Source organism: Triturus cristatus, chromosome 3_2 (genome assembly GCF_964204655.1).
Source record: "Triturus cristatus chromosome 3_2, aTriCri1.1, whole genome shotgun sequence".
Lineage (NCBI taxonomy): Eukaryota > Metazoa > Chordata > Amphibia > Caudata > Salamandridae > Triturus > Triturus cristatus.
The window spans coordinates 207,084,308-207,110,137 of NC_140584.1; the positions used below are offsets into that span (position 1 = coordinate 207,084,308).

General features: G+C 47.2%; 1 protein-coding gene across 1 annotated transcript in view; it reads right to left on the reverse strand.

The window, feature by feature from the left end:
• Positions 1-25,830, reverse strand: part of DARS1 (aspartyl-tRNA synthetase 1) — a 416,054-nt gene that overhangs the window by 295,334 nt on the left and 94,890 nt on the right. The window contains exon 2 of the mRNA XM_085647532.1: positions 9,137-9,233. Coding sequence (XP_085503658.1) covers positions 9,137-9,233 — 97 coding nt within the window. The remainder of the gene's footprint in view (positions 1-9,136; positions 9,234-25,830) is intronic.

Here is a 25,830-nt window from a genome sequence, read left to right on the forward strand (position 1 = left end):
ATCCATCGTTACCATCAACTCTGGGTGGGAATAGGGATCTGCCGCCAGTTCAATTGCGGTTCAGCGGCCACCAATGCAGGTCTCTGGTGGTCTCTTTCGAAACCAGGATGGTCTCTGACAAGTTCCTGTGATGCTGCACCCACTGAGACTTCATCCCTCACTGCAGAGTCTGCATGTGCCACATGTGTGGTTCACAAGTAGGATACAGGAGGCCAAGAGGTCTAGAAGCCTCAGACTCACTCTCAAGAAGACCCAGGTCAAGGGTTGAAACATCAGGATCATAGCCTGAATGTCCTGGACTCGTTGAGGAGGAAACGCTCAGTAAAGTACCAGAAAGGCTCCCATGAAGGGAATCCATTATAAGGGGTTCTGGTATGATTTTGGCACGTTGACAGAAAATCCCAATATCGTCACCGAGTCACTGCAGACTGCCAGTTACAGAGATATTTGAAGACTGATATTTCTGACCTCTGCAGATGGTCAGCGGTCACCTTCATACCCTTTGTGAATACCCGAGGTGTACTGGTAAGGCCAAAGGGTAGCACCAAGAATTGAAATTGCTCTTGGCCTTCCTGAAACGACTGGTAGTGCCTGTGGGACTGTATGATGGGAAGGTGGAAATAGGCATCCTACAAATTCAAAGTCACCATGCAGTCGCCTAGATCAAGGGCCAGGGTGAACATTTTGAACTTGTCCCTCCAGAGGAATAAGTACGGACAGCAAAGATCTAGATTGGGACGAAGGCCTCAGGAAGTCTTCGGCACCAGGAAATAACAGGAGTAACAGCTAGTGCCTATCTCTGGCGCCAGCACCATTTCGACTGCTTCCTCTGCTAAGAGAGCTTGTACTTCTCCACAGAGTATGAACAAGTGGTACTAAGAGAGGTGTTGTGTTATTGGAGGCATATTCAAGATGTGAGAAAGGAAAGGTAAGGAGTAGCCTTATCTCACGATCTGGAGAACCCAGTTGTTGGAAGTGATGCTCCTCCCTCTATGGAGGCGAAGGGTGATGCAACCTCTGACAGTGTGAACGTCTGCTGCCGAGGGCAAATTAAAGAGCCTTTGTGGCAGCTGCAGGAAGGCAGCTAGGGTCTGGAGAGCATGGAAGCTGTCAGCCTGTTTTCTGGCCTCTTCCTCAATAGGAATGGGAGGCCTGTTGCTGCTGAGGTATGTATTGGCGTTGTCCCTGCTGGTACACCTGCTGAAGCCTCGAAAGGGATGAAATTGGTGGGTGGCCACAGAGCAGGCTGAGCTAAGCACAGAGAGCAAGCAGTAGCCTTACTTTCTTGAAACCTTCCTAAGGTAGATTTAGCCTTTGCCAAACAGCCAAGAGCCATCAAAAGCCATGTCCATCAAGGACTGCTGGATGTCCAAGGAAAAGCATGAAAGACCACCCTAGTCCCGCCTGCCCTACGCAGTCGGTGGAATTAAGGCCTCGAAGAATAGGATACCCTGCTGGGTCCTGAACATATAAAATCAAACACTGTAACGCTGGTCGGATTTTCTCTGGGACTGCTGGTAAGATGACCACCAATCTGTCCCACAATAGGTGCATGTACTTGCCCAGGAGGTAAGATGTGTTTATTGACCTGGGCGAGGCTTACAGAGGAGAACATTTGCTTAGCGAATGTCTACATGCATTTAGATTCCGTGTCAGGTGGAGTTGTTGGGAATAACTGGGGTTCAGGCGACTGGTGGATGCCTGTACCACTAAGCTCTCTGGAATAGGATGCTGAAGGAGAAAATCTGGATCTTCGGAAGTGGGTCTGTGCCACCTCACCATTTGCATATCAATTGGGGAGCAAGATCCACGGTTTGCCCTAATGTCCGGACAGCAGTCACGGCTTCATCAAAGGGCAATAGTGGTTCTCACTGTTTTGTCCAGGGTTGATGATCTCAGTAAGTATGTTCGTTTTCACATCAGTGAAAGTTAAAGTGAGGTCCCAAACCTCTGCCGCCCTTCTGATCACTGTGGAAGAGCCAGATTTTTCAACTGCGATGGGCTGGGTCAGAGAAGAGAGGCTATATCCAGGGTTGAATCTACACCACCTTAAGGTCCTTAAATATATTTTTCTTACTGGTCTTGGCCATCATCACTGACCCCATCATCATAGTGAAGGATATATGTGTCAGGTTCTGACTGAGCATATTGTCGAGGGCTAGTTGGAATTGGGACAGGTCTTTGAATTTCATAAGAAAATCCGCTCCGAGGGTGGCGTCAGGCGAGTAGCAGAGGCCAGAGTCGGCGGACCCGAGATTGAGATTGAGAAATGGGCCAGCCTCAAACCCAGGGGCACAGTCTGGTTCAGATCCGCCAGCAGTACCCCGACAGGAGGTCCCCTGGATCCATGGGGTCCGAAAGGACACCAGAGGGGACCAAAAATGGTCTCCTAATCCTGTTTCAGCTATCAGAGATATTGTGGGGTCACCAATGGCCCGGGGAATTAAGGGCGCCTCGTGACTGGTGCTGTAATCAATTCCGAAGGGGAAGGCCTAATCTGTGGCCTAGAGGTGCCTGGGTTATTGCATAACTCTGCATGGTGTGAGTGGCGGGAGACCAATGTCTGGATTTATTACGTTTCTTGGCCTTTTTTGTCTTACCGAAACCCAGTGACCTCCATGATAATCAGTCACAAGAGTGGTCTCGGGAGCGAAAGCGCATCAGTGCCCTCCGGCTGGAATTGTTTCTTCGTGCTTCAGCTAGAGAAATTCGTGACTGTGAGCTTCACGTTGCAGTCGTGGATGGCCTTGGGGTACATTTTGGCATAGCAGTCGCACGAAGCAGAATAATGTTTGAAGCCAAAGCACCAGAGAGACACATCATGGGTGTCAGTCACTGACATTTGACGATGACGGACACAACACTACTTAAAACCGGTTGTCAAAGCTCCAGATGCACATCAGAACGCGTGGTAAGAAAGGAACTCACACCAAGGCACAGATGTGGCTAAAAAATTGGGGCTCAGGCATCACATCCATGGCAGCTCAGATCCGACGCAAAGTTGCACAACACCACCTGCCGACACGAGGGAATTGCTAGTAAAAGATCCAGTCTGGCGCGTGGGAAAATTCACAGGTGAGAAGTCTACCAGAAAAACAATTGTCATTGCTAATTTGTTGGGAGTGTGATCATACCCTCTTCATTTGCATTTTATTCTAAACCCGTTAAAAGGAGAGTTAATCTTTAAATACCTTCTTACTAGTCCAGCATGCAACAGCTACTAAATACTAAAAATAACGGTCCGAAATGTTAATTAGGTTGCGGATGAAGTCATCTGATGGGGAGCTGAATCCTGAAGGGCTCTATTTATATGTAAAAAAAGTTGATGTACCTTGAGGTACCTTTCTGCACCTTTAAACTAAAGTCCCTGAGATGAAACATTGTGCACTGATTTAAACAGTGTCCGAATTTTTAAGCATTCAGGAACAGAAGTGGGAAAGGTCTTTGTTAAAGCATATTCTACAATTAATAATTCTGTGTTTTAAATTAATACTAGATAGATGCAAATGAAATGGTTTAATTATTTTTCATATAAATATGTTTTAAGAAGTTAACATAAGTAGGACTAGTCATGTTTTCAAATGCAGTTTAAAATGCGTGTGAGGTGCAGGGCCTGACAATATCATGTTTTCTCTTTCTCTGCCTGTGCATCAAGTAGCCTCAAATGTGGCCTTCATTACTTGATTAATTGTGCGAAATTCTGTCACCACTATGGTCTTGCTTGCACTACAACATTTTAAAGAACAAGTTACTTGCTTTCGCTAACATCTTATCTGGTAGAGACTTTCTAGTTGCAGATTCCTTACCTTGGAATTATCCTCAGGTGTCAGACAGGAGCTGGAACTTTTTCCTGAGCAGGAGCCCTGCATGCCAGTAGGTGACATTGTTCGGCTCTGCATGGCATTGTCTGCGCCAGCGCTCTGTCGTCAGTTATGTTTTGCGACTTTCTACGCCAGAAGCACAGAGCCATGAAGCACACTGACTGACCACTGGTGTGGAAAACTAAAGCCCTAAAAGGGGAAAGCCCTGTCTCTAGAAATACGTTCGCAGAGTGGAGAGGATGGGCGAGTAGGTCAGGAATTTGCGGCAAGATAGTCTCTACCAGACAAGGCGTTACAGAAGGTAAGTAATTTGTTCATCTGACAGAGACTTCTAGCAGCAGATTCCTTATCATAGAATAGAAGCCCAAGCAATACCTTCCTACAGATAGGTCTGTGCACCAATTTCACAGGAGGAAGTCCTGCAGGACAGAATGGACAAAATGCAAATTCCTACAGACCTGACTGTCCTTGCAGTAGTGTTTGGTAAACGTGTGCAAGGAAGCCCACGTAGCCGCCTGGCAGATGTCCAGGACCGGAACTCCACAAGCTAATGCAGTATTTGCAGCTTTAGCTCTGGTAGAATGAGCAAGTGAAGCCTCAAGAGGTTGCTTTTTAGCCAGTGCGCAGCAGAACTTTATAAAGAGCACGATCCATCAGGAGATGGTATGCTTCAGCACGGCCTGTCCTTTCTTCGCTCCGACATGCCCCACGAATAGTTGGTCATCCACTCGGAACTCTTGTGTGTGGTCAAGATTGAACAACAACACTCTTGTTGGGTCCAGATGGTTAAGTCGCTCCTCTTCCTTGGAGGGGTGAGGTGGAGCGGAAAAAGTTAACAGCATGATGGTTTGGCCCACGTAAAATGGAGATTTCACTTTCAGAAGAAAGGAAGCCCTCGTACAAAGCACCATTTGGCTGGGTAGATGTTCAGAGGACAGTTGTGTAAGGGCTCAAATGGAGCACACATCCGGACCAGGTTAAGGTCTCACTGAGGCATCATGAAGGGAGGAGGAGGAAACGTATGTTGTAAACCTTTCAAAAACCTATGTACAATAGAGGACTGAAAGTGGTAAGGTTGGTCAGGCAACCACAGAAAAGCAGAAATAGAAGAAAGATATCCATTAAAGGTGCCCTGTTGGGCAAGACCAAGGAAAGAGAACCTGAGACAGGAGAGCACAAAGAGGGTAAACTTGTTTCTCTGCACACCATGCCACAAACCTGCCCCAACAGCAGGCGTATACTGTTTTGGTGGAGGGATGCCTGGCTACCAGAATCACAATGCGGACTTTGGGCAGTAGGTCGAAAGCTGTCAACTGCTGCTGCTCAATCTCCACGCAAGAAGGCTTGGTAGGAGAACCCTCCCCTGCTGCTGCGACAGAAGATCCTCCTAAAGGGACAGCCTGATTGGAGGATCAACGGCCGTGCTCAACAGCTCAGGATACCAGACTCTCCGTGACCATTCCAGAGCCACCAGAATGACTTGCACCCGTTGCACCTGATCTTCTTGAGAACTCTGGGCATGAGAGGTATGAGAGAAAAGATGTACAGGGTTTTTCGATTGATATTTTCGCTTTACTGTTTGTGATCATTATTCTAACCCAAAACGCACTGCTGCATACAGTAATTAATCTCAAGCGCAGTGATGGTGAAGTAAAGTCAAGTCATGTAATCTATTCATTGGTACAAAAACGGTTGTCGAGATGTAAATGTATGAGCATGACGAATGTTACAGATATCCTTTGATGCAGTGCTTAAAAAAAAACAAGTTACAAAACTAAGAAAAGTGTACAGGAGCTTGACCTCCATTTGAGCTGAAGTGTCTCCAAGCAAGAGCCGCCATGGAAAGTCCAGCGCACAGAATGCTGACATTGTGTGTTCTTGTCCATGGTGAACAGAACTAACCAAGGCTCTCACCACTGCTGAAAGAGACCTTGCACCACCTCCGGATGGAGACGCCATTCGTGATCTGATAGGCATCTGCTGCTGAGATTTTCTGCTCAGGCATTCAGATAGTCAGCCAGATTTTGCACCACCAGGGAGATGTCCTGTTGTTCCAGCTATGCCCAGAGATGCCGGCATCTAGAAAAGGGGTCCATGACCCCACCCGCTCCGTTTGTTGCAATATCACATGGCGGTGGTGTTACTGGTGAACACTTGTACTAGCCATCGCTTGATGGAGGGTAGAAAGGCTTTCAATGCCAGCCGGATCGCCCGCTAGCAGGTTGATGAGGAGCCTGGATTCCACCAGAGACCAGGGACCTCTGATCTACACCTCTCCCAGATGGCCACGCCATCCTAGGAGTGACGCATCTGTCATTACCGTCAGATCTGGTTCGAGAAGGGAGAGGGGTCTGCTGCTGACCCAATTGCGGTTCGTTTACCACCACTGCAGATCTCTTGCAGTTCCCTCCGAGATCTGGACCATTTCAGAGAGATTACCCCGATGCTGCGCCCACTGGAAATTCATGTCCCACTGCAAAGCCTGCATATGCCAGCGGACATGTGTCACAAGCAGGATGTAGGAGGCCATGTGACCCAGCAGCCACATAGGCAGTCTCATCGAAATCCAGGATAGAGGCTGAAACATTGGTATCATAGCCTGAATATCCTGTACTCACCATTCAGGAGGATAGGCCCGAAACAGCACTGTATCCAGAACAGCTCCGATGAATGGGAGCGTCTGTAAGGGAGTCTGGTGTAACTTCGGCATGTGGATCATTAAACCCAGCAAATGCAGAAGGTCCGCCGTAGTCTGGAGGTGGGACATGACAACCTGGGGCGAGCCGGCCTTCATCAGCAAGTCACCGAGATAGGGGAAGACTGGCAACCCTGATCTCCGCAGATAAGATGCCACATCAGGAGGAAAATAACCAAAACACTTAGATGAAAGGTCAAAAAAAGTTTGGCAAAAATTGACTAAGGGGTAGCTACTCCCGAATCTGCACGCTGCCTGGCGCAGAAAGGTAAAGAACTTACATCAGCATGCTGCGTTGGCGTCTATATAGGCACTGCTCACGTCACTTCCAGTGCGGCCGCCATGCGGAGCTAAATGACACCACCAACCAGCATGCAGTTTTACTGCTCAAGAAACATTTCCGGATCCAGTCTGACGCATGGGGATAATATAAAGGTAAGGAATCTGCGGCAAAAAGTCTCTTTCAGATACGTATTCTCTTCTGTTCACGTTGTTACTGGAGAGGATGCAATTACCAGTGTATACAATTGAAGGCCCGTTCCTTTGGCTGAACTGAGATGTTGTTTACATTTTTAATGATTTGATTTCTGTTGTAGGGCATAACGTCAGATTAATCAACAGATGTACAGTAAAAGTCATCATACCATGTGATGCGTTTTCTGTTTTACTATTGTATAGCTCAATATAAATTTTAAGTCGAACCCCAGTGGCTGCAAGGTTTGTCTGTGTAAATACTCACTATTTGGGAGACGAGGTTGCGATTTCTCCTTGCTCCTTCAGAGGCAGACTTTCCATCAAGCATTTCATTGATCAGAACTAAGAATATTTGATGTTGCTTCTCTTCTGCTTTACTGACCAGTCTATAAGAAAAATGCTCTTTGATTCTCATTTGCTTTGTGCTAGACTGTAACAAGCGCTGGGTATAAATTAGATGAGGGTTCATTTTCCACTGAATTATACTTTACATTTATTTACATTTGGTGAATATTTTGAATTTATTGACTAACCATTGCCTTTTGATTCTGTATTGACTTCTTAAAATGTAAATAACCCTTTATGGGCTGTACTTTGAACTCTGTCTTTTATGGATCTTTCTATTTGTATTCTCTGGGCAAGATTGTACAATTGTGTTATGGCTCTCATCTTTAAAGACTCACACATAGCCACAATCAGCCCTTTAGACATCTTCAAGACTTGGTGCCAAATCAATGATGAAATTTCATGGAGCTAAATAAAATGCCTTCTGTAGACTGTTGCAACTGAGATGTGGAAGCATGCATTCTTTCAATAATGTGAACTTTATCATGCACTATCATTTATGGGTGGAAAGCAGAACTTGCTCAACGGTCACCATCTTTACCTTTCTGGAGGCAAAGTGTTTAGCATTACAACGCCAAGGATCGAATTAAACTCCCCTTTTCTTTTCGTAACTCTGAAATAATTCAAATAGATACACCACCCTAGTGGATCCGTGGAAAATAACTTTATACTGCTAATTACGAGGCGAGTCTTCTCGTAATGCAAAAATTCTGGGTAATCATAGAAAAAAAGTAAGTGCTAATTCAACTGTGTCTGCAAAAAAAAAGGTTCCAGAAGATGTAGATATGGTAGAAGGTTCTCAAGGGAACTCACAAACTGCACAAATATGTATGCAAGAATCTGCCCTAATACAGAGAACAAATGAATAGCTCACAAAATCCATGAGGAATCAACTCCGTGAATGTGCTGATTTCCTCCACATTAAGCAAAGAACACCCAGAGAAGGTCATCGTAGCACTTGGGTGGCGGTGAGTATGAACTTGTTGAAATGACACCATCTTCCCAAACCCCTCAAATCTATTTAGTGCTGTGAAGTGAGGGTTTTTTTTTTTTTCATTGTTGTGGCACAGGGTGTCATATACCCAATGACTTCCCAGCGAGACACAAATACATTTGTCTGTTGTGTATCAACTCTTTGTACTGGGCACCCAGTTGCTGACCTGCTCTGGAATGGGCTTGTTGGAACTGGATAACACCCTATAATTTGACAATGCTTAAAGTAATGTATGAATTATGAAGCTTCCATTCCAAAATGTCTCTAAAAGCCACAGATTTCACTGTACGTATTTGTAAAAAAAAGTATTTTATTTTTTTAAAGCCTGTTTTTGATAAAAATGTTTTTATCATTCTTCAGCTCTAATCCCTCCACATCCCACTTGATGGTATTATAGATGCTCTCAGAGCTGTTTTTATTTCCCAGATGATGGCAGGACTCGCATCCTATGCTCAACTTGCTGCTAAGAAGGGTTATTATTATAGCTATTCCAAGGAATGTCTTTAGTTACCAATCTAGCTCTGTTAAAGAAAACTCGAAAATGTAAACAATTAAGGTCCAGACAACATAGAAAGTAGGTTTAGAAAGTTCAGGTTTGACAGCTGGGACGTGACTGAGGCATAGAAAAACAAACCATGAATGGAATACAAAAAAGGTTTATTCATAAAAAGCATTAAGTGTTTATGCTCCCTGTTAAAAACACAGGAATTTGAGACAATATACCAATCAACTATGTAAACACATCTTTTCCCTTCTGAAACCTGGTCACAATGCAAGGGGTGGGACAATGCCATGGTAGTCACTGACCAGCTTGGCTTGTTTCTCTGCTTTCTTGGCTGCTTTCTCGGCTTCCTTCTGTTGTTTCTTGAGCGCTTTCTTGGACTGCGACTGATCCTCCATCGCTCTATAGGAGGAAGAAACAAGACAGCTGTAAAGTGGTGTTATGAAGCCCTGAATATCACATTAAGGGCGACCTCGCCACTTCCAGGTCTATTTATTCCACTTCCTCTGAGGAAGTTTTTAGTCAGTGGGAAACTCGCAGGTTTATTCACATCACCACATCCACAATCATTCTCCTTTGTTTGGGAGTCCATTACCCAGCCTGCTTACAAACAACAACATATTTTTCAACGATATATCTTCCTGAACAACAGGAACCTATGAAGGGAAATGCGTAGTTGCCGATAACAAACAAGGGACATCTCTTTTAACACCTATAGCCATACAATAAGAATTTATCTTCTCTTGATTAAGGTTCCAGCGAGCTCGAGGCTGGTGCTGAGCTGGGATTGCCTGCTTTTTATGAACCTAAGGGAGACATGCACTATGATCCCGGTAGCATGAAACTGTTTGACCCCTGATATATTAACATTAAACTGTTTGACCTCTGTTGAAGAGTAAGCGGTCAGCGATAAAAATACATCTACCATCCTAGTCACATTCAAGAACAGTCCAGTCACTTTCCAAAAAAGGGATATACTTAGTAGGCATGGTTTCCATTTAAGACTGTTAAATTATTAGGATGTAAATAAAATGTTATACCATTTCTAACCACAGTAGAACAGAAAATCCTATATAAATTCTAATACAACTTGAGTTTACTTGTAGAAGTTATGAAAACAATGCATTTAAAAAAAGAGTTTAATGAATTATCTATCATCTTTGTTAACGTGGTTTGAGATTTCTATATAAATTATCCGATCTTCAATTAATTTCACTTTCCAGTTTTTTCTGCCAGAAAACAAATTGGCCTTTTTTAATGCAGATTTTTTTCGTTACCACAAAATCTTTGGTGGTTAGAGTGGGGGGAAAAAAAAAGAGTTTTGTGATCAAATCATGTAAATGTTTCTTTGGTAGAATATGGTGAAATATGAAAAGATGTGACAAGTTCTGGAAAAAGCGTACAGAATTGGGGTACACATACAAAACTTTACTTTAAATCTTAGCTGGAAAAAGACATATACGATTCAGTTCAATATCCAAGAGCTGGTGCACTTTATGCTTGAATTCGAGTTTCAAACAGGCTCCAAATTACTTTAAATTTCAATTAGAATAATGAACACAGGGGTCACAGCAGGCATTATGTGAAGGCAATTTAAATCAAATTAGCATTGATTCAGATTCAATGCAATTGATATATTTTAGTTGAGTTTCAAAGATTTATAAGAATTAGGCAACTCAGCTATGTGTGGTATTTCAGAAAAAAATATGAACTGGAGAATGATATGAAAAATAAGGCATTCGAATATGAAAGCAACTAATTACAAAAACTTAGGCACCAGGTGTGCGCAAACTGTATGGGAACTATCCCAGTGTGGCACAGCGGAGAGGAGGAAGAGGAGAGCGAAGATATTGTGCATTGATCCTAATAAAATCCTTGAACGCTATTCAGAAGGCCTATATAACCCTTTTGGCCTTCACCCTTTAATTGCGGTAAGATAGTGAAGTTTGCATAATTATTATTGGTTGTTCGTAACAAAAAGGACATTTAATTACCAGTTTATTTCAGCTATAAATAAAAAGATCCATATACAGTTATGTATGTGTTTGTATCATCTTCTATATGAGATCAATTAATTATTGATGGAATGCGAACCAGTTAGCCACAATTTAGTGCTGTGGTCTTTTTTTCAGAAACCAGACATCTAGAGTGGTGATATTACAAATACTTAATTTCTATAATAAAACATATCATGAATTGGAAATATCAATATGCCCTTCATTCTGAGTGAGTCATTTTCTGTACAGTAAGACTGCCCTCTGGTAAATCGGATGCACCCCTTGTGGGCTCACCCTTTGCTGTTTTTACTGCCGCACGCCTAGCTTGAGGCCCAAGGTGGTGGAAGCTGTATGGGCGAAAAAACGCAATGTGCAGTAACTGAACACACCTTAAAAATCCGGATTAGGCCCCTATAACAGTATGCCCCCTAAACAGGATCTACCCTGCCACAGAGGATGATGGCATATATGCGCGAAGTTTAAAACCAAAAAAAAGCTACTCTATGCTCCTTTTCCAAACTCAGTAAAAATCGCAGGTCACCAGGTACGAAAGGAAATGTAACTCATTTAAAATGTAGACGACATTTGCACTAAAAAAAGTAATCTTATTCAAAAATCCAGATACAACATTGCCGTATCAGTGCCCCTTGCCTTCAGTGATGATTTCTCTCTTTCTCACACACACACACTATAAACACACACACGCACTCACGCTCCATTAGCTGTGAAATTAAGAGTATACTCCACTCTTGCACAATCACGAGTACACTGTAGACTTAAGGGGATGTACAAGGCACTGCCCTCAGGAACGCTCTTGTACAAAGCACACGTGTGGGGTGTTGATCAAGCAACCATGGATGTGTACCTGGTATGAGCAGGGCAAGAAAGATCCCACTTTGATAAGTGAGTGAGAGCCAGTGAATGAAACTCAGAGAAAGGCTTTATGGTGGGTGCTACTAACGCTGCCTCAGCATCTAGAAGAAAAACATCCAACACCGAGAACGTGACAAAGCCCTAAGAAGGTAGCGGAGAACAAAAGACGGCCATTTCTATACTTGAGGTGATCATCACCTAAATAGACAAAGGATTAAAGGACGAACCAGTTCATGCAGATGTCCACCTATTTTGTCTGCTTGAAAGTACCCCACATTTTGGCAAATAAGGGAAGTGAGGGACACGGTGATAAAGTCATCTCCCCAGGAACAAACACAATGTACATCATCTGTGAACTCATGGATGAGAACTGTACATCCAGGGTCTGTCAACTGTTGAGAATCCATGACTGAAATTATGCTGCCTGAGTCTTTCCTAAAGGAAGTGGGGGGTTTTGTGCCTAGTGTCTCGGTTCTGTGGGGAAGGTCAGTAAATAGATAAGCTCTGGGAACCCCAGCCTTCAGCAGTGCCCTCAAAACCTTGCGTTTCAGGCTGGCTCTGGAAACCTGTGGCTGCTGCCAAGCACTGTCAAGCGCCAGCTTCTGCCAGCCCCTTGGAACTGGTCTTCAGCAAAGCTCTGGCACATCAGGCTTCAGTCAAGCTCTAGTAACCTTGCCCATCATCCAACCTCCAGCATCACTTCAAATATTCCAAATCTAGGCAAACAAATAGCATTCCAATTTCCAAATTATCGTATTTCTTTAAATATGTAAATATTTTCTTCAGTGTGCACGCGTTCTAGCTGCTAAACAGAGCATCACAACACTTTAAACAGATAACAACAATAGCTGCAGAATAGATAATATGCAATTAGAGATATACTTCTCATGAGAACAGAAGAACGACTGATGACCATTATAACACCAAAGCCGTGTCAGGCTGGCCTCTGGCCAGGCCCAGTGCCCAAGTGCGCCGAGAAGGGGGTTGGCCGCCCAAGGGTGTGTTGGGCACAAGGGCCCGCCCAGAGGAATCTAGTGAATTAAAGGCAGAAGGAAAGCTATTTTACATAAACCCAAATTAATTGTTCCCGATTACAGAATAAACAAAGAAACATGCCAAGGAGAAAACTGCAGGGGAATTATTTGAATCAAATTAACTACTCTGCGCGTATATAACTTTTAACTAGTGAGTGCAGCACGGTAGCTGTGATAGAAAATTGCAGTGTGAGTAATTCTATTGCTTCAGACGAAGCCTAGTGAAGAGTCAGCTTGAGCCAGGCTCCAGGAACAGGAGGCTACAGACACTGTCTGGGAACCCCGGCTTGAGCGAACCACTGGGAATATCAGGGTTCTGCCCTACAGCACACATACACCCCCGTCATGCAGAGAACAATGAACAGTACAAAGATCCTCACACATGCAACACTTTAATCAGTAAATAGCTTTACACTGCATTGAGTGCCTCCCAGACTAAATAATACTGACACACATTGAGTACCACCGCCATTTCTGCTGAGAATGTCATTGCTGTGCAGGTCCCCCCAGGCACTACACAAGTATCTCCGACTCCGAGTATCATTGTAAGCTCCAGGAAAGCAGGTAAGTAGGGCGTTTCGGCCTGTATGTCGCTCACACACAGTGATGCAGTGAGTTGGCAACAAGTCCAGATCTCTTTCTGCCATCTTTTTGTGTGAAAACCTACAATGAGATGCTTACATCAACAGGAGAGGGGCGTCCAAGGTCCACTCCAGAGACAGAAGACAAACACAGGCGGGAGCAAATAACTAGTTCATGCCAGGCGTGGACATTCAGAGCTTTGCTGAATGCAGGCAGAGCTTCTGAAGCACCGCCATGGCTTGAAGGTTGGTTAAAGCTTGAGGTTCCCAGTGCCAGGCCAAGCTGAAGGGCCTGTGGTGTTTTCATTAGCAGCCCTTGCAAAGACAATAGGTCTGTGTCTGAACGGCTAATGCACGTAAAGACAGGCCAGCAAAAGTGTGCACTTGTGAAGAGGAGCCGAAGGAGGGAGAGTCAGAGGGAAGTAAAATAGTTCCTCATGGACTGCAAAGCATGCACTCAACTAGAGGTGGCAGCTCAGGTCCAAACGGCCCCATTATGTGAGAGAGAAACACTCCTCTGGGCCAAGATGTGACTGACAAAGTGCTAAGCCAGTGCCTGCAAGAGGCTAGTTGAAACAAACAATGGTTGAAATAGAAGGGCTCACAGTATGTATCTGAACCAATAGGTCAAATAAAAAATCTGCGGTGTCCAACTCAGACCGCAAAAGAGAATGAGTCGCTGAGATTAGTGGCAAAGCCTGTAAGGACAATTCAATTGGTGGAGGCCAGGATCCACAGTGGTTTGCAGGTAATCCGAAAAGAATCCAGAAAGGTAGCCACAGTGGCAACTCGGTTTTAAATTGCCCAGGGCCTTCCTCAGACTTATCCTGAGAGCGACCAGATGTTCCTTAAGGCGACGAGAGTTTTCATTTTAAAAAACAGGATTCCTCAGTAAGATTAAAAAAAGGCTTTCTTTTTAAAGTAGATAATATTAATGTTGTATTTAAGACTGAAAGCTACTCTTTATAAAACCACACGGTCAGTAGAACGCCACACAATTATTGTCCACGTGACACCCCTTAACAGTTGCAAACTTTGGAAAAAGCTCCGTTTTCTATCCAGTTTTGTTCAGACTCCGCTACACACAGGTTGCACAACTCAAGTGACAAGTCGTACAGACCACGTGGACGAAAACGTTGAGATTCTGAGCACTGAAAGACCAGGAATCATTTTAGTGAGGTTGAAATGTACAGAAAGAGCTTTTTATTATTCGATTTATATCTCTCAAAGGTAGCCCGTCCCTTACAAGCAGCGAACAGCGGCAGCGCGCTCATATCCCACAGCAGAGATACTGCGCTCGTTCACTGGCACAGCAAAGAAAGGACTGCACGGAATCTGTACGTTGTACACGGAGTTTTATTGGATTTTTCGTTCTAAATAAATGGCCCACTACGACAGCACTAAATATAAGCACTTCTAATTACAGTTTATCGTTTAACACTCTGGGAAACGTGCCCAACTGAGCTGCCGCCAAATGTCCTCCTTGAAGCAGCGCAGGTAAAATCTTGCAAGAATTTGTTCAGTGTCTTAACTCACTCAGCCTCGATGTCTTCGACAGACACCGGCTCTGCTTAACATTTGTCTCTGCACTGAAAGCAGAAAAAACAATCCCCACTTAGAACCTTGAAAACAATAGCACCGCAGAGTAAATTAATCTGCATTAACAAAAACACGGTCCATCAACAACACAATCTGCTCCGATGTCAGTGAGCCGCGCGAGGCGAATGTCTCAAGGGAGGGGAATTTCTGAATAAACCAGGTCTTGCTTTGCCTTAAAGTTGAATGGACCTTGGATTTGAGTAAACAACGTCCTACGATCGCTTTAGTGCAACAGCCCTTTCCTGCAGTCGCAGTGATGCAGGCGGCAGGAGGATGCGGGCCCAGAAACTGCTAAGTTTAGCCCGGGCAGACAGAAGGGTTCCTGGAGGAAACTCACCGCATCCTGAGAACAACAGCTGAACCGAAATCCCATAAGTCAGGAGCAGAATGACACAATTACCCGAACAGGTGGCTGCCTTCGAGGCAGATTTCAAGGCCTGGCTGCTTTGTGCACCTGCTCCAAGCCAATTACTCATGAGGGTTTGCGCAGACCGTGAATCAGACAAAGATGGAGGCTCCTTACCCTGACATATCACTGGCATGTTGACAAGACGGCCAGCTTGTTTTCCTCCAGATTCAGGCCTTTCTTCTGAACGTGGGGAGATAAGGAGGAGGACAGGCTGCCACTGGCACTCAACAGGAGAGGATTGAGCCATGTGTGTTCATGCTACATTGGAATTATTTTGTGTACACGCGTTCAATACCATACCGTGCTCCATAGGTGTGAGTGCAGCATGGGGTTGGCACCTAGCTCTGGTAAGGTAACAGCGCTCCCAATATTCTAAAGCGAGCGGCTGGGGAGGAAGGTCGTACCACCAGAGACAGAGATGAAGGCCAGAAGGCCAACTATTCGATTAAGAGGAAACTGAGGTAGCTCCTGCTAGATTTCTACTCTAAGCAGCTACCTATTATGGTGTCGCAATCGTATTCGGATGGGCATCCCTACAACATGGAAAAACACATTTTCATGTTAAAGGTAAACAGATAGTAGGAGAGCATCATCCCCCTACAGGCCACAGAGGGGACATGTTTTTCTTCTATTTACCAAAGTCTGAAATGGGGGAGAGCGAGAGAAGTGGGAATTTGAGCTGGTTATTGGCCAAGAGCTTGTGATGGGAAGGCTGCCACATCCATCCATAAGCAGGCAACTCAAAATGGAAAAAATAAATAAAACAAAAACGCAACTGCGCTTTAAATGGACACAAAGGCCTACAACACGCATCATAAAGAACAATCACGCACAAAAGCAGGACTTAAAACACTAATCGCAAGACGTGCGGCCTTTCAGGCACACAAACCAACTCACAAAGGCATCCACAGAGACAACAAACAAGAAGGTAGAAAAGTAGAGGATCAAAAGAAGGATGGTCGCACAGACAGATAACACACTAACAGCCATCGATTCACACTCTGACCAATATACATAGATACATTTCAAAAGGAGATCTTAGGTAAGTAAATATAAAATCTGGTTTAGGGCACACACAAAAAAGACACGGCAAGTTTGTGGCAAAAATAAGAAAATCTATTTAATCTGTAAAGAACAAGATCACTGTGTCTTTAAACGCAATAATTAGCAATACAAATATACATTGTATAAATAACATGAGTTACAATTGACAGACCTCCTCCTACTGTTCTTTACAGATTAAATAGATTTAATTATTTTTGCTACAATAAAATAATCTAGCCGTGTCTTTATTTGTGCCCTCAAAGAGATTTCATATTTACTTGCCCAAGATCTCCTTTTGAAATTTGAAATTATCCCTGCCTAGGGCAAGCTAGCTTGTTGCAGGGGACCCCTCCTTTTTCCAATACACATAGATACGCAGACAGAGACCAACAGACATACAGGACAACTACACACATAACAACCAACAAAGTCAACTATGCACATGGACCAAAACACCTCCAGGCACTAATGAATATAAAGATATACAAACACCCAGGCACACAGACCAACCTACATGATGGTGTCCGCACACGACCAATAGTCCCTGAATCACATAGAAAACCAGGCATTTAGGCACCAATGACACAGTGATTATCATGTAAACAGATTAGCATACATAAGGCACCCGTACAAACAGAACAACAACAAGTCAGGTCCTCACTTACATAAGACCTAAGGCCTAATGGAACCCACAGACACAGACCAATTAACATAGTTGAAAAATGTACTTGTGCACCAAATTGAACACACAGACAATACTTACACACGCACTCACATACATAGAGGTACATATCAATATACGCAGGAAAAGCACATAACCAGTCACTGATTGCACACACATACAAGAACACATAGTCAGACAGAGAAGGAAGGATGGAAGGAGAAACTTATGATAGGCAAATGCTTGCTTCATTTGTGCTATAGTCGTTCAACCTTCATGTCCACTCAATAGTTAAAGAAAATTAGAGGTCCAACCAAATTCATTTATATCCTTGTCCTGTTTAGTACGGAGATTCATAAATCCAAGTATAAGTTGTGCAGTACTATTTTCATTTTGATTAAAAAAAAAGATCTTGGTTTCAACCACTGAACCAAGTAAGGTAGAGAGTTAATAGCCAAAGCATGTTTCACATATTTGCGGTGCGCATGCCTGGGGCTTTCTCAAGGAAGCGATCAAAACGATTCTGGTCAAAGTCGCAGTCATCGCATGGCTAGCACGCCAAGACACATGCACAGGTTCAGTCCTGGAGATCCTCACCCCTTGGCACTACTAAATGAGCACAACATGAAATCCTCAATGCATTCTTTACTTACTACTCCTTTATAGACGCTGCATCCCCTTACCCACACACCTGACGGGTTTGAAACATTCCTGGCTCAACGCCCCCTTCCTCACTCCTGACAGTCCTCAGCAAGAACCTGGATGAACATGTGGGTGCTCCAGAGATTAAACAAGCCATCAGGCCCTCAGCTGGCAATAAAACTCCAGGCCTTGATGGTCTACCACTGGAGTACTACAGTGTCTTTTAGCACGCTACTGACACCCAGACTGCCTGAAGTATACAATTAAGCACTGCGGACTGGAAAATTGCCCCATCCCCGCGGGAATACCTCCTGATATTCATACTGAAACCAGATAGCGACCCAACCCTCCTAGCTAGCATCTTGTAGTTTGATTGCAATGCTAGGTATGGACTATAAGATCCTAGTAAAGGTCTTAGAGGTATTCTCAGATAAGGCCTACTTTAGTATACTCTGATAAAAACGATTTTGTCCCCTGACGTAGCAAGTAAAAAAAACTTATAATGCTTGTTTCACATAATGGACCAGGCCCCCCTGCGGTACCGCTACGCAGCTTGTTTAATATTAGACCTGGAAAAGGCCTTAGATACACTGGACTTGGACTTTCCTTTTCGTGTGCTGACCACCATGTGCCTAGGTGATCGACTCAGTGGGTATACTAAATTACTCTACGCTGACCCCCACCTCACAAATACACCTGGGCAGACTGATCTCGCCGCCATTCCCTGTGGGGAGAGGCTCTAGACAAGGATGTCTGCTTTAACCATGGAGCCTCTCACCATCAGGCTTCACCGGGAGGGAGAGGCATGGGGATACCACTAGACAGAGTGATTCAAGTTGTGTACCTTTATGAAGATGACTTACTTCCCTACAGCTGTGAAATCTGCTCAGACCTCACCCTCATACACACCACGCTACAGCAATTTGCCTAATCAGCTAGCCTTTGAGTCAATTGGCCAAAATCAAGCGTATTCCAACTGATCCACAACTTAGCACTGTATGAGGTGTGCCTGAGGGGTACCATGCAGACCTGCAGGAATGACACCATCAGATACCTTGGCAAACGTACCTATCACTCCCTGGCCAACCCTTCGACGGTGATCTGAGAAGAGCCCTCACCGCTCTAAAATCACTGATGCACTTTTGGACGGCTCTACCCCTAGCTATGACAGGGAACATAGCTCTGTCAAAAATAATAGTCCTTCCACAGCTTCTCTACTATTTCACCAACTTACCCATTGTTCCCTCCCCCACGAGCCCCCGAAGCTTCTTCCATGAGTTAGAATCAATGCTAAGAGAACTCAACTGGGGTCACAAACTCCACCGAATTGCGCAGCGCAAATTACAGCTCCCAGCAGGCGGGGGAAGGACTCGGCCCTTCTGCAGTTGAGATCTACTTCCCAGGCTTCTACTCTGTAGCTGATCTATCACACTGGCACAACTGCTCCCTGTCCACGGTGGGTGACCTCTTTGGCCAACTCATTACCGTTCCGGTCTTCCACAAGGGTCAATAGCCGACGTACCAGCAGATGTGCCATACATTCTGGACTCTCTGGGCTACGCCAGAAGAGGAACCACTAACCCATTGGGTGCAGCAAAGCTTATTACATATGGGGACAGGTCGATACCTGATAACCTGGCTATATAAAGCCCTGAAAGACCACGCTGGATCTCGCTATTAGTGCTATGGGATAAGTGGGATGACTACCTCAGGCGGGCACTCCAAAACAGTAAATGAATCAAGGTACTGAAATTCCCTCAGCAGGTATGCCACAACGCGCTCTTCAAGAGCATACAGTTTACAATCCTACACACGGCTTGCTTGACACTTGAACAGCTTAATCATTTTCCCACTGCTCTCCTTGGCTGCCCTCACTGCCAAACACCGCCAGCGAGCTTGTGCCATATTCAAGCGAAACAAATGTACAGAGGTGAGGGTGCGTTTCGCTTGTTTTGTGCTTCTCCACTGGAGAGTGTCTTTGCTCCTGATGTGACCGTCTGGTGGGGGGCGATCTGGCGATGGGGGAGAGAGCAGAGGGTGATGCCCTACATGGAGAGGAGGCCCGGGGTCTCCGCAAGTCCCCGATTTCCGCAGCATTGGATGCGTTCCTAGACCACTTTTTGCAGATCACTCAAGATGACCTCTCCCCCGTGAATCCCCACCTACCAGAAGCAGAGGGATGTTAGAATATATGATATATGTAGCAATGAGAAACTATGCTAAGAAACGATAAAGTTATGCTGAAGTATTTACGTGTTATAGAAGAAAAGACGAAAAATCCAACTGTAATCTGAAGAGAAAACTTACATTGACAAATGAATATTGTGTATTGAATAGTGTATTACCTTTACCTGCACTAGAAACTCAACACTGATTGAGTGTAAAGAATGCATTTAACCAAGGAACTGACATAGAATGTTATAAAGCTTCTGTAACCTACATATATGAACACATATTGAAAAGTGAAACGCTGAAATTCAAACTTGCATGGTAACCAATAATGACTTAAGGGAGGAAATTTGTTTTTAATAGTGCTTAATACTGACATATTTTTCATAAGCAAAACATATTTGAATTAATCAGGAAAAGATAAATGCATTCAGAAATGTGTGCTATTTAATATTATTTCGTGTTTTAGCTGTTTTATGCTAAGGCCTCAAAGGATTCCTTTCCTTAGCTGAAGTTAAGTCATGTAAAAACTGTCACCCCAAGCCCTATGGGAACTTTCTGTAAGGTTTCCATCGGAATTTTCATTTACAATGGACTCGTTTCTCACATGTACCATTGACATTGCAACAACTGTTGCATCCCAGTCGAAAGGCGCCTGGGAACAGGCCGATGACAAATGACGAAATGCACTGCCTACTTCCGAGGATGTTACTAGATTCTAACTAAATGGAATATAATGATCCTAAAGAAAATGTGAGAAAAGGATTACTTAACTCTTCCTGAGTTGTATATTTTACCGATCACCACATAACAGCCCATTGTGAGCGACCAATGAAACCTCATGGACTGATGGAATCAATACTTTAAGGGGTGTAAACCTGGATGTATTGTAGTATAATTGCCCAAATTAAGGGGGAGTCAAAGGCTGACTGACCGGCTGTCTGACCTTTCCCTTCCCGACATGCTGTTCATTTTTCCTTTGATCCACGCATGTTGCTTGCCCTGAACTTTCCAGTTTCGTTAGCCCTAATCTCTCGTTCTGAATGGCATAGACTATGACAAACTGAACTTTAAGCAAACTGAGATCTTATCCTTCCTGTGCTATTGCCGGCTGGCAATCGAGCGCAGGGAGAAAACCTTTCTCGGCTGTGGGGTTATTCTGGCGTCTGATGTGGCAATCGAAGCTATAGAACGGATACAAACTGAATTCTTGTGGACAGAGCTTGAGACAACAATTAATTGGTTTGTATGAGCATCACTGAACCTGAAATTTCATGTACTGTGTGGTTTTCTTTGCAATCTCACTTGTTATTAAATCTGATCTTTAACTGTATTTCTTTTTTTACCTGCATTCTTGAGGCATTAGATAAATGTTTTTTCTGAATTATCTTTATCGAATCTGTCTCGTTCTTTTGGTGATATTCTTTGTCTCAAGGAATCTATACTCATGGGTGATAAAAGTATTAAGTTATGCTGAGTCATTAGTTTGAGGTTAATAATCATCTATTTCAGGTCCTCATAGGATAATTGTTTATTCCCTGAACATTCTAGTCCCTTATAGCTCAACGCAAGACCCATCGCAGGACCCAAGTGATGTTGGTAGCAGTTGATAGTGGGTTCTAACTGTCCTAAGTTATAAGAGGAAAATGGGCCTGAGGAATTGATTTTAAGGTATGCCAAAAAAGATAAGTAGCAAGAAAGGCTTTTTACAAACCAACTTCTGCTGGAACACTACCGCCAAGCACATGGGGCCCCTTCTTTACACCTCGCACATCCCCTTGCTACCCCATCACTATACCAGACCAGCCCTACATGCACGCCTATACCCCACACTATACTGCACCCCAGGCACAGATTGTTACCCTCCCCTCCCCAGTTTATGCACAGACTCCCTGAAATTCTCAGGCCATAACCCATTCCCTAACCAGTCACCACAGTCACTATTTCCATTGGCGCTTCATCAAGTTTTCACATATGAGACTGGCCCCACGGACTTATACTCTTTTTAGCCTACGCGAACACTCATTGTTAATGGTTTAACCCACATCATTGTCTATTATATTAGGTCATTGATATAGATGTTGTTGTTAATTGAAAATTGTGCAATAAAACCAGTTGAAAGAAATGTATTGGTATTAGTGCGGTAATGGTATTGGAATAAACAAAACACGTGCAGGAAGCCATATTACGATTAGGCTTCCACTCTGGTGATGTCAAACGTATACAAACAAAAACTGGAAAAGCAACAGGTCTTGCCCATTGGCTTTGGCAATCGTGTGGAGTTGGAGAATTTGAGATCTGGTGGGGTTGGGATATGGGTGGGGTGTAGAGAAAAGGAAAGCACAAAAAAGCGCTATGGAGAGGCCAGAGCCTGCTTCATCATAACTTCTTTTTCTTCTCCTTCTGCCTGATTGGGGGTGGGGGGCTGGGGGGGGGGGGAGTGAGAAGAGACTGGGGCAGCGAAGAGACCAGGGAGTAGAAGGGGGTGGAGATCAGGCAGGTGGGAGAAGGAGAAGAGACTGGGACCAAGGCGGAGAAGAAAGCAGGACCAAGACGGAGAAGAAAGCAGGACCAAGACGGAGAAGAAAGCAGGACCAAGACGGAGAAGGGGACAGAGACCAGGAAGGAGGGAAGGGGAGAAGAGACAGGGACCTGGGCGGGCTGGAGAAGAGAACGGGCGGGATGGGGAGAAGAGACCGGGCCCGGGGCGGGCGGGTGGGGGAGAAGAGACCGGGCCCGGGGCGGGCGGGTGGGGGAGAAGAGACCGGGCCCGGGGCGGGTGGGTGGGGGAGAAGAGACCGGGAACGGGGTGGGCGGGAGGGGGAGAAGAGACCGGGAACGGGGTGGGCGGGAGGGGGAGAAGAGACCGGGAACGGGGTGGGCGGGAGGGGGAGAAGAGACCGGGAACGGGGTGGGCGGGAGGGGGAGAAGAGACCGGGAACGGGGTGGGCGGGAGGGGGAGAAGAGACCGGGAACGGGGTGGGCGGGAGGGGGAGAAGAGACCGGGGCAGGAGGGGGAGAAAAGACCAGGGCAGGCGGGAGGGGGAAAAGAGTCCCGGGCAGAAGGGGGAGAAGAGACCAGGATGGGGGGCGGGCGGTAGGGGCAGAAAAGACTGGGACCAGGACGGGCGAGAAGAGACCGAGACCGGGGTGGGCGGGAGGGAGGGGGAGAAGCAACCGGGGCCGGGGCGGGCGGGAGGGGGAGAAGAGACCGGGGCCAGGGTGGGCTGGAGGGGGAGAAGAGACCGGGGCCAGGGTGGGCGGGAGGGGGAGAAGAGACCGGGGCCGGGGTGGGCGGGAGGGGGAGAAGAGACCGGGGCCGGGGTGGGCGGGAGGGGGAGAAGAGACCGGGGCCGGGGTGGGCGGGAGGGGGAGAAGAGACCAGGGCAGGCGGGAGGGGGAGAAGAAACCTGGACCGGGGCAGACGGGAGGGGGAGAAGAGACCGGGGCAGGCGGGAGGGGGGGGGGGGGGGGGAAGAGACCGGGGCAGGCGGGAGGGGGAGAAAAGAACGGATCTATGGAGGGCAGGAGGGGGAGAAAAGACTCGGGCGGGTGGGAGGGGGAGAAAAGACTGGGGCGGGTGGGAGGGGGGAGAAAAGACTGGGGCGGGTGGGAGGGGGGAGAAAAGACTGGGGCGGGCGGGAGGGGGAGAAGAGACCGTGGCAGGGGGAGAAATGACTGGGACGCAGGCGGGAGGGGGAGAAGAGACCTTGGAGAAGAGACCGGGATCGGGGCAGGTGGGCGGGGAAGAAGAGACCGGGATCGGGGTGGGCGGGGAAGAAGAGACCGGGACCGGGGCGAGCGGGAGGGGGAGAAGAGACCAGGGCCGGGGTGGGCAGGAGGGGGAGAAGAGACGAGGGCAGGCGGGAGGGGGAGAAAAACCTGGACCGGGGCAGACGGGAGGGGGAGAAGAGACCTGGACCGGGGCAGGCGGGGGGGGGGGGGGTGGGGGGGGGGGGGGGGGGAGAGACCGGGGCAGGCGGGAGGGGGAGAAAAGAACGAATCTGTGGAGGGCAGGAGGCGGAGAAAAGACTGGGGCGGGTGGGAGGGGGGAGAAAAGACTGGGGCGGGCGGGAGGGGGAGATGAGACCGGGGCAGGGGGAGAAATGACTGGGACGCAGGCGGGAGGGGGAGAAGAGACCTTGGAGAAGAGACCGGGATCGGGGCAGGTGGGCGGGGAAGAAGAGACCGGGACCGGGGCGAGCGGGAGGGGGAGAAGAGACCGGGGCAGGCAGGAGGGGAAGAAGAGACTCGGACGGGCGAGACAAAAAAACAGGACTGGAGCAGGCGGGAGGAGGAGACAAAAAACAGGACCGGGAAGGTGGGAGGGGGAGAGAAAAATAACAGGACCGGAGTGTGTTGCGAGGCAAAAATAACAGGACTGGGGCAGGTGGGAGGGAGGGGAAGAGAGATTTTTTTTCTTTTTTAATTGGACCGGGGTAGGTGGGAAGGATTAGAAGCAGCACGGACCTTTGGGAGAGAAAAATAACGGTACGGGGTGGGTAGGTGAGTGTAGACAAAAATAACGGTACCGGAGCGGGTGCGATACAAAAATAACAGGTCCTGGGAAAGACAAAAGAAAAGAAGAAATAAAAATCAATGTCAGAAACAGCACCGACCGGGGCAGGTGGGAGGAATTAGAAGCAGCACTGACTGCGGCAGGTGGGAGGAATTAGAAGCAGCACGGAAGGGGCGGGTGGGGGGGGAGTTCAGAAGCAGCATAGACAAGGGGCGGGTGGGGAGGGAGTTCAGAAGCAGCATGGACAAGGGGCGGGTGGGGAGGGAGTTCAGAAGCAGCATGGACAAGGGGCGGGTGGGGAGGGAGTTCAGAAGCAGCATGGACAAGGGGCGGGTGGGGAGGGAGTTCAGAAGCAGCATGGACAAGGGGCGGGTGGGGAGGGAGTTCAGAAGCAGCATGGACAAGGGGCGGGTGGGGAGGGAGTTCAGAAGCAGCATGGACAAGGGGCGGGTGGGGAGGGAGTTCAGAAGCAGCATGGACAAGGGGCGGGGGAGGAGGGAGTTCAGAAGCAGCATGGACAAGGGGCGGGTGGGGAGGGAGTTCAGAAGCAGCATGGACAAGGGGCGGGTGGGGAGGGAGTTCAGAAGCAGCATGGACAAGGGGCGGGTGGGGAGGGAGTTCAGAAGCAGCATGGACAAGGGGCGGGTGGGGAGGGAGTTCAGAAGCAGCATGGACAAGGGGCGGGTGGGGAGGGAGTTCAGAAGCAGCATGGACAAGGGGCGGGTGGGAGGGAGTTCAGAAGCAGCATGGACAAGGGGCGGGTGGGAGGGAGTTCAGAAGCAGCATGGACAAGGGGCGGGTGGGAGGGGGTTCAGAAGCAGCATGGACAAGGGGCGGGTGGGAGGGGGTTCAGAAGCAGCATGGACAAGGGGCGGGTGGGAGGGGGTTCAGAAGCAGCATGGACAAGGGGCGGGTGGGAGGGGGTTCAGAAGCAGCATGGACAAGGGGCGGGTGGGAGGGGGTTCAGAAGCAGCATGGACAAGGGGCGGGTGGGAGGGAGTTCAGAAGCAGCATGGACAAGGGGCGGGTGGGAGGGAGTTCAGAAGCAGCATGGACAAGGGGCGGGTGGGAGGGAGTTCAGAAGCAGCATGGACAAGGGGCGGGTGGGAGGGAGTTCAGAAGCAGCATGGACAAGGGGCGGGTGGGAGGGAGTTCAGAAGCAGCATGGACAAGGGGCGGGTGGGAGGGAGTTCAGAAGCAGCACGGACCGGGGCGGGTGGGAGGGAATTCAGAAGCAGCACGGACCGGGGCGGGTGGGAGGGAATTCAGAAGCAGCACGGACCGGGGCGGGTGGGAGGGAATTCAGAAGCAGCACGGACCGGGGCGGGTGGGAGGGAATTCAGAAGCAGCACGGACCGGGGCGGGTGGGAGGGAATTCAGAAGCAGCACGGACCGGGGCGGGTGGGAGGGAATTCAGAAGCAGCACGGACCGGGGCGGGTGGGAGGGAATTCAGAAGCAGCACGGACCGGG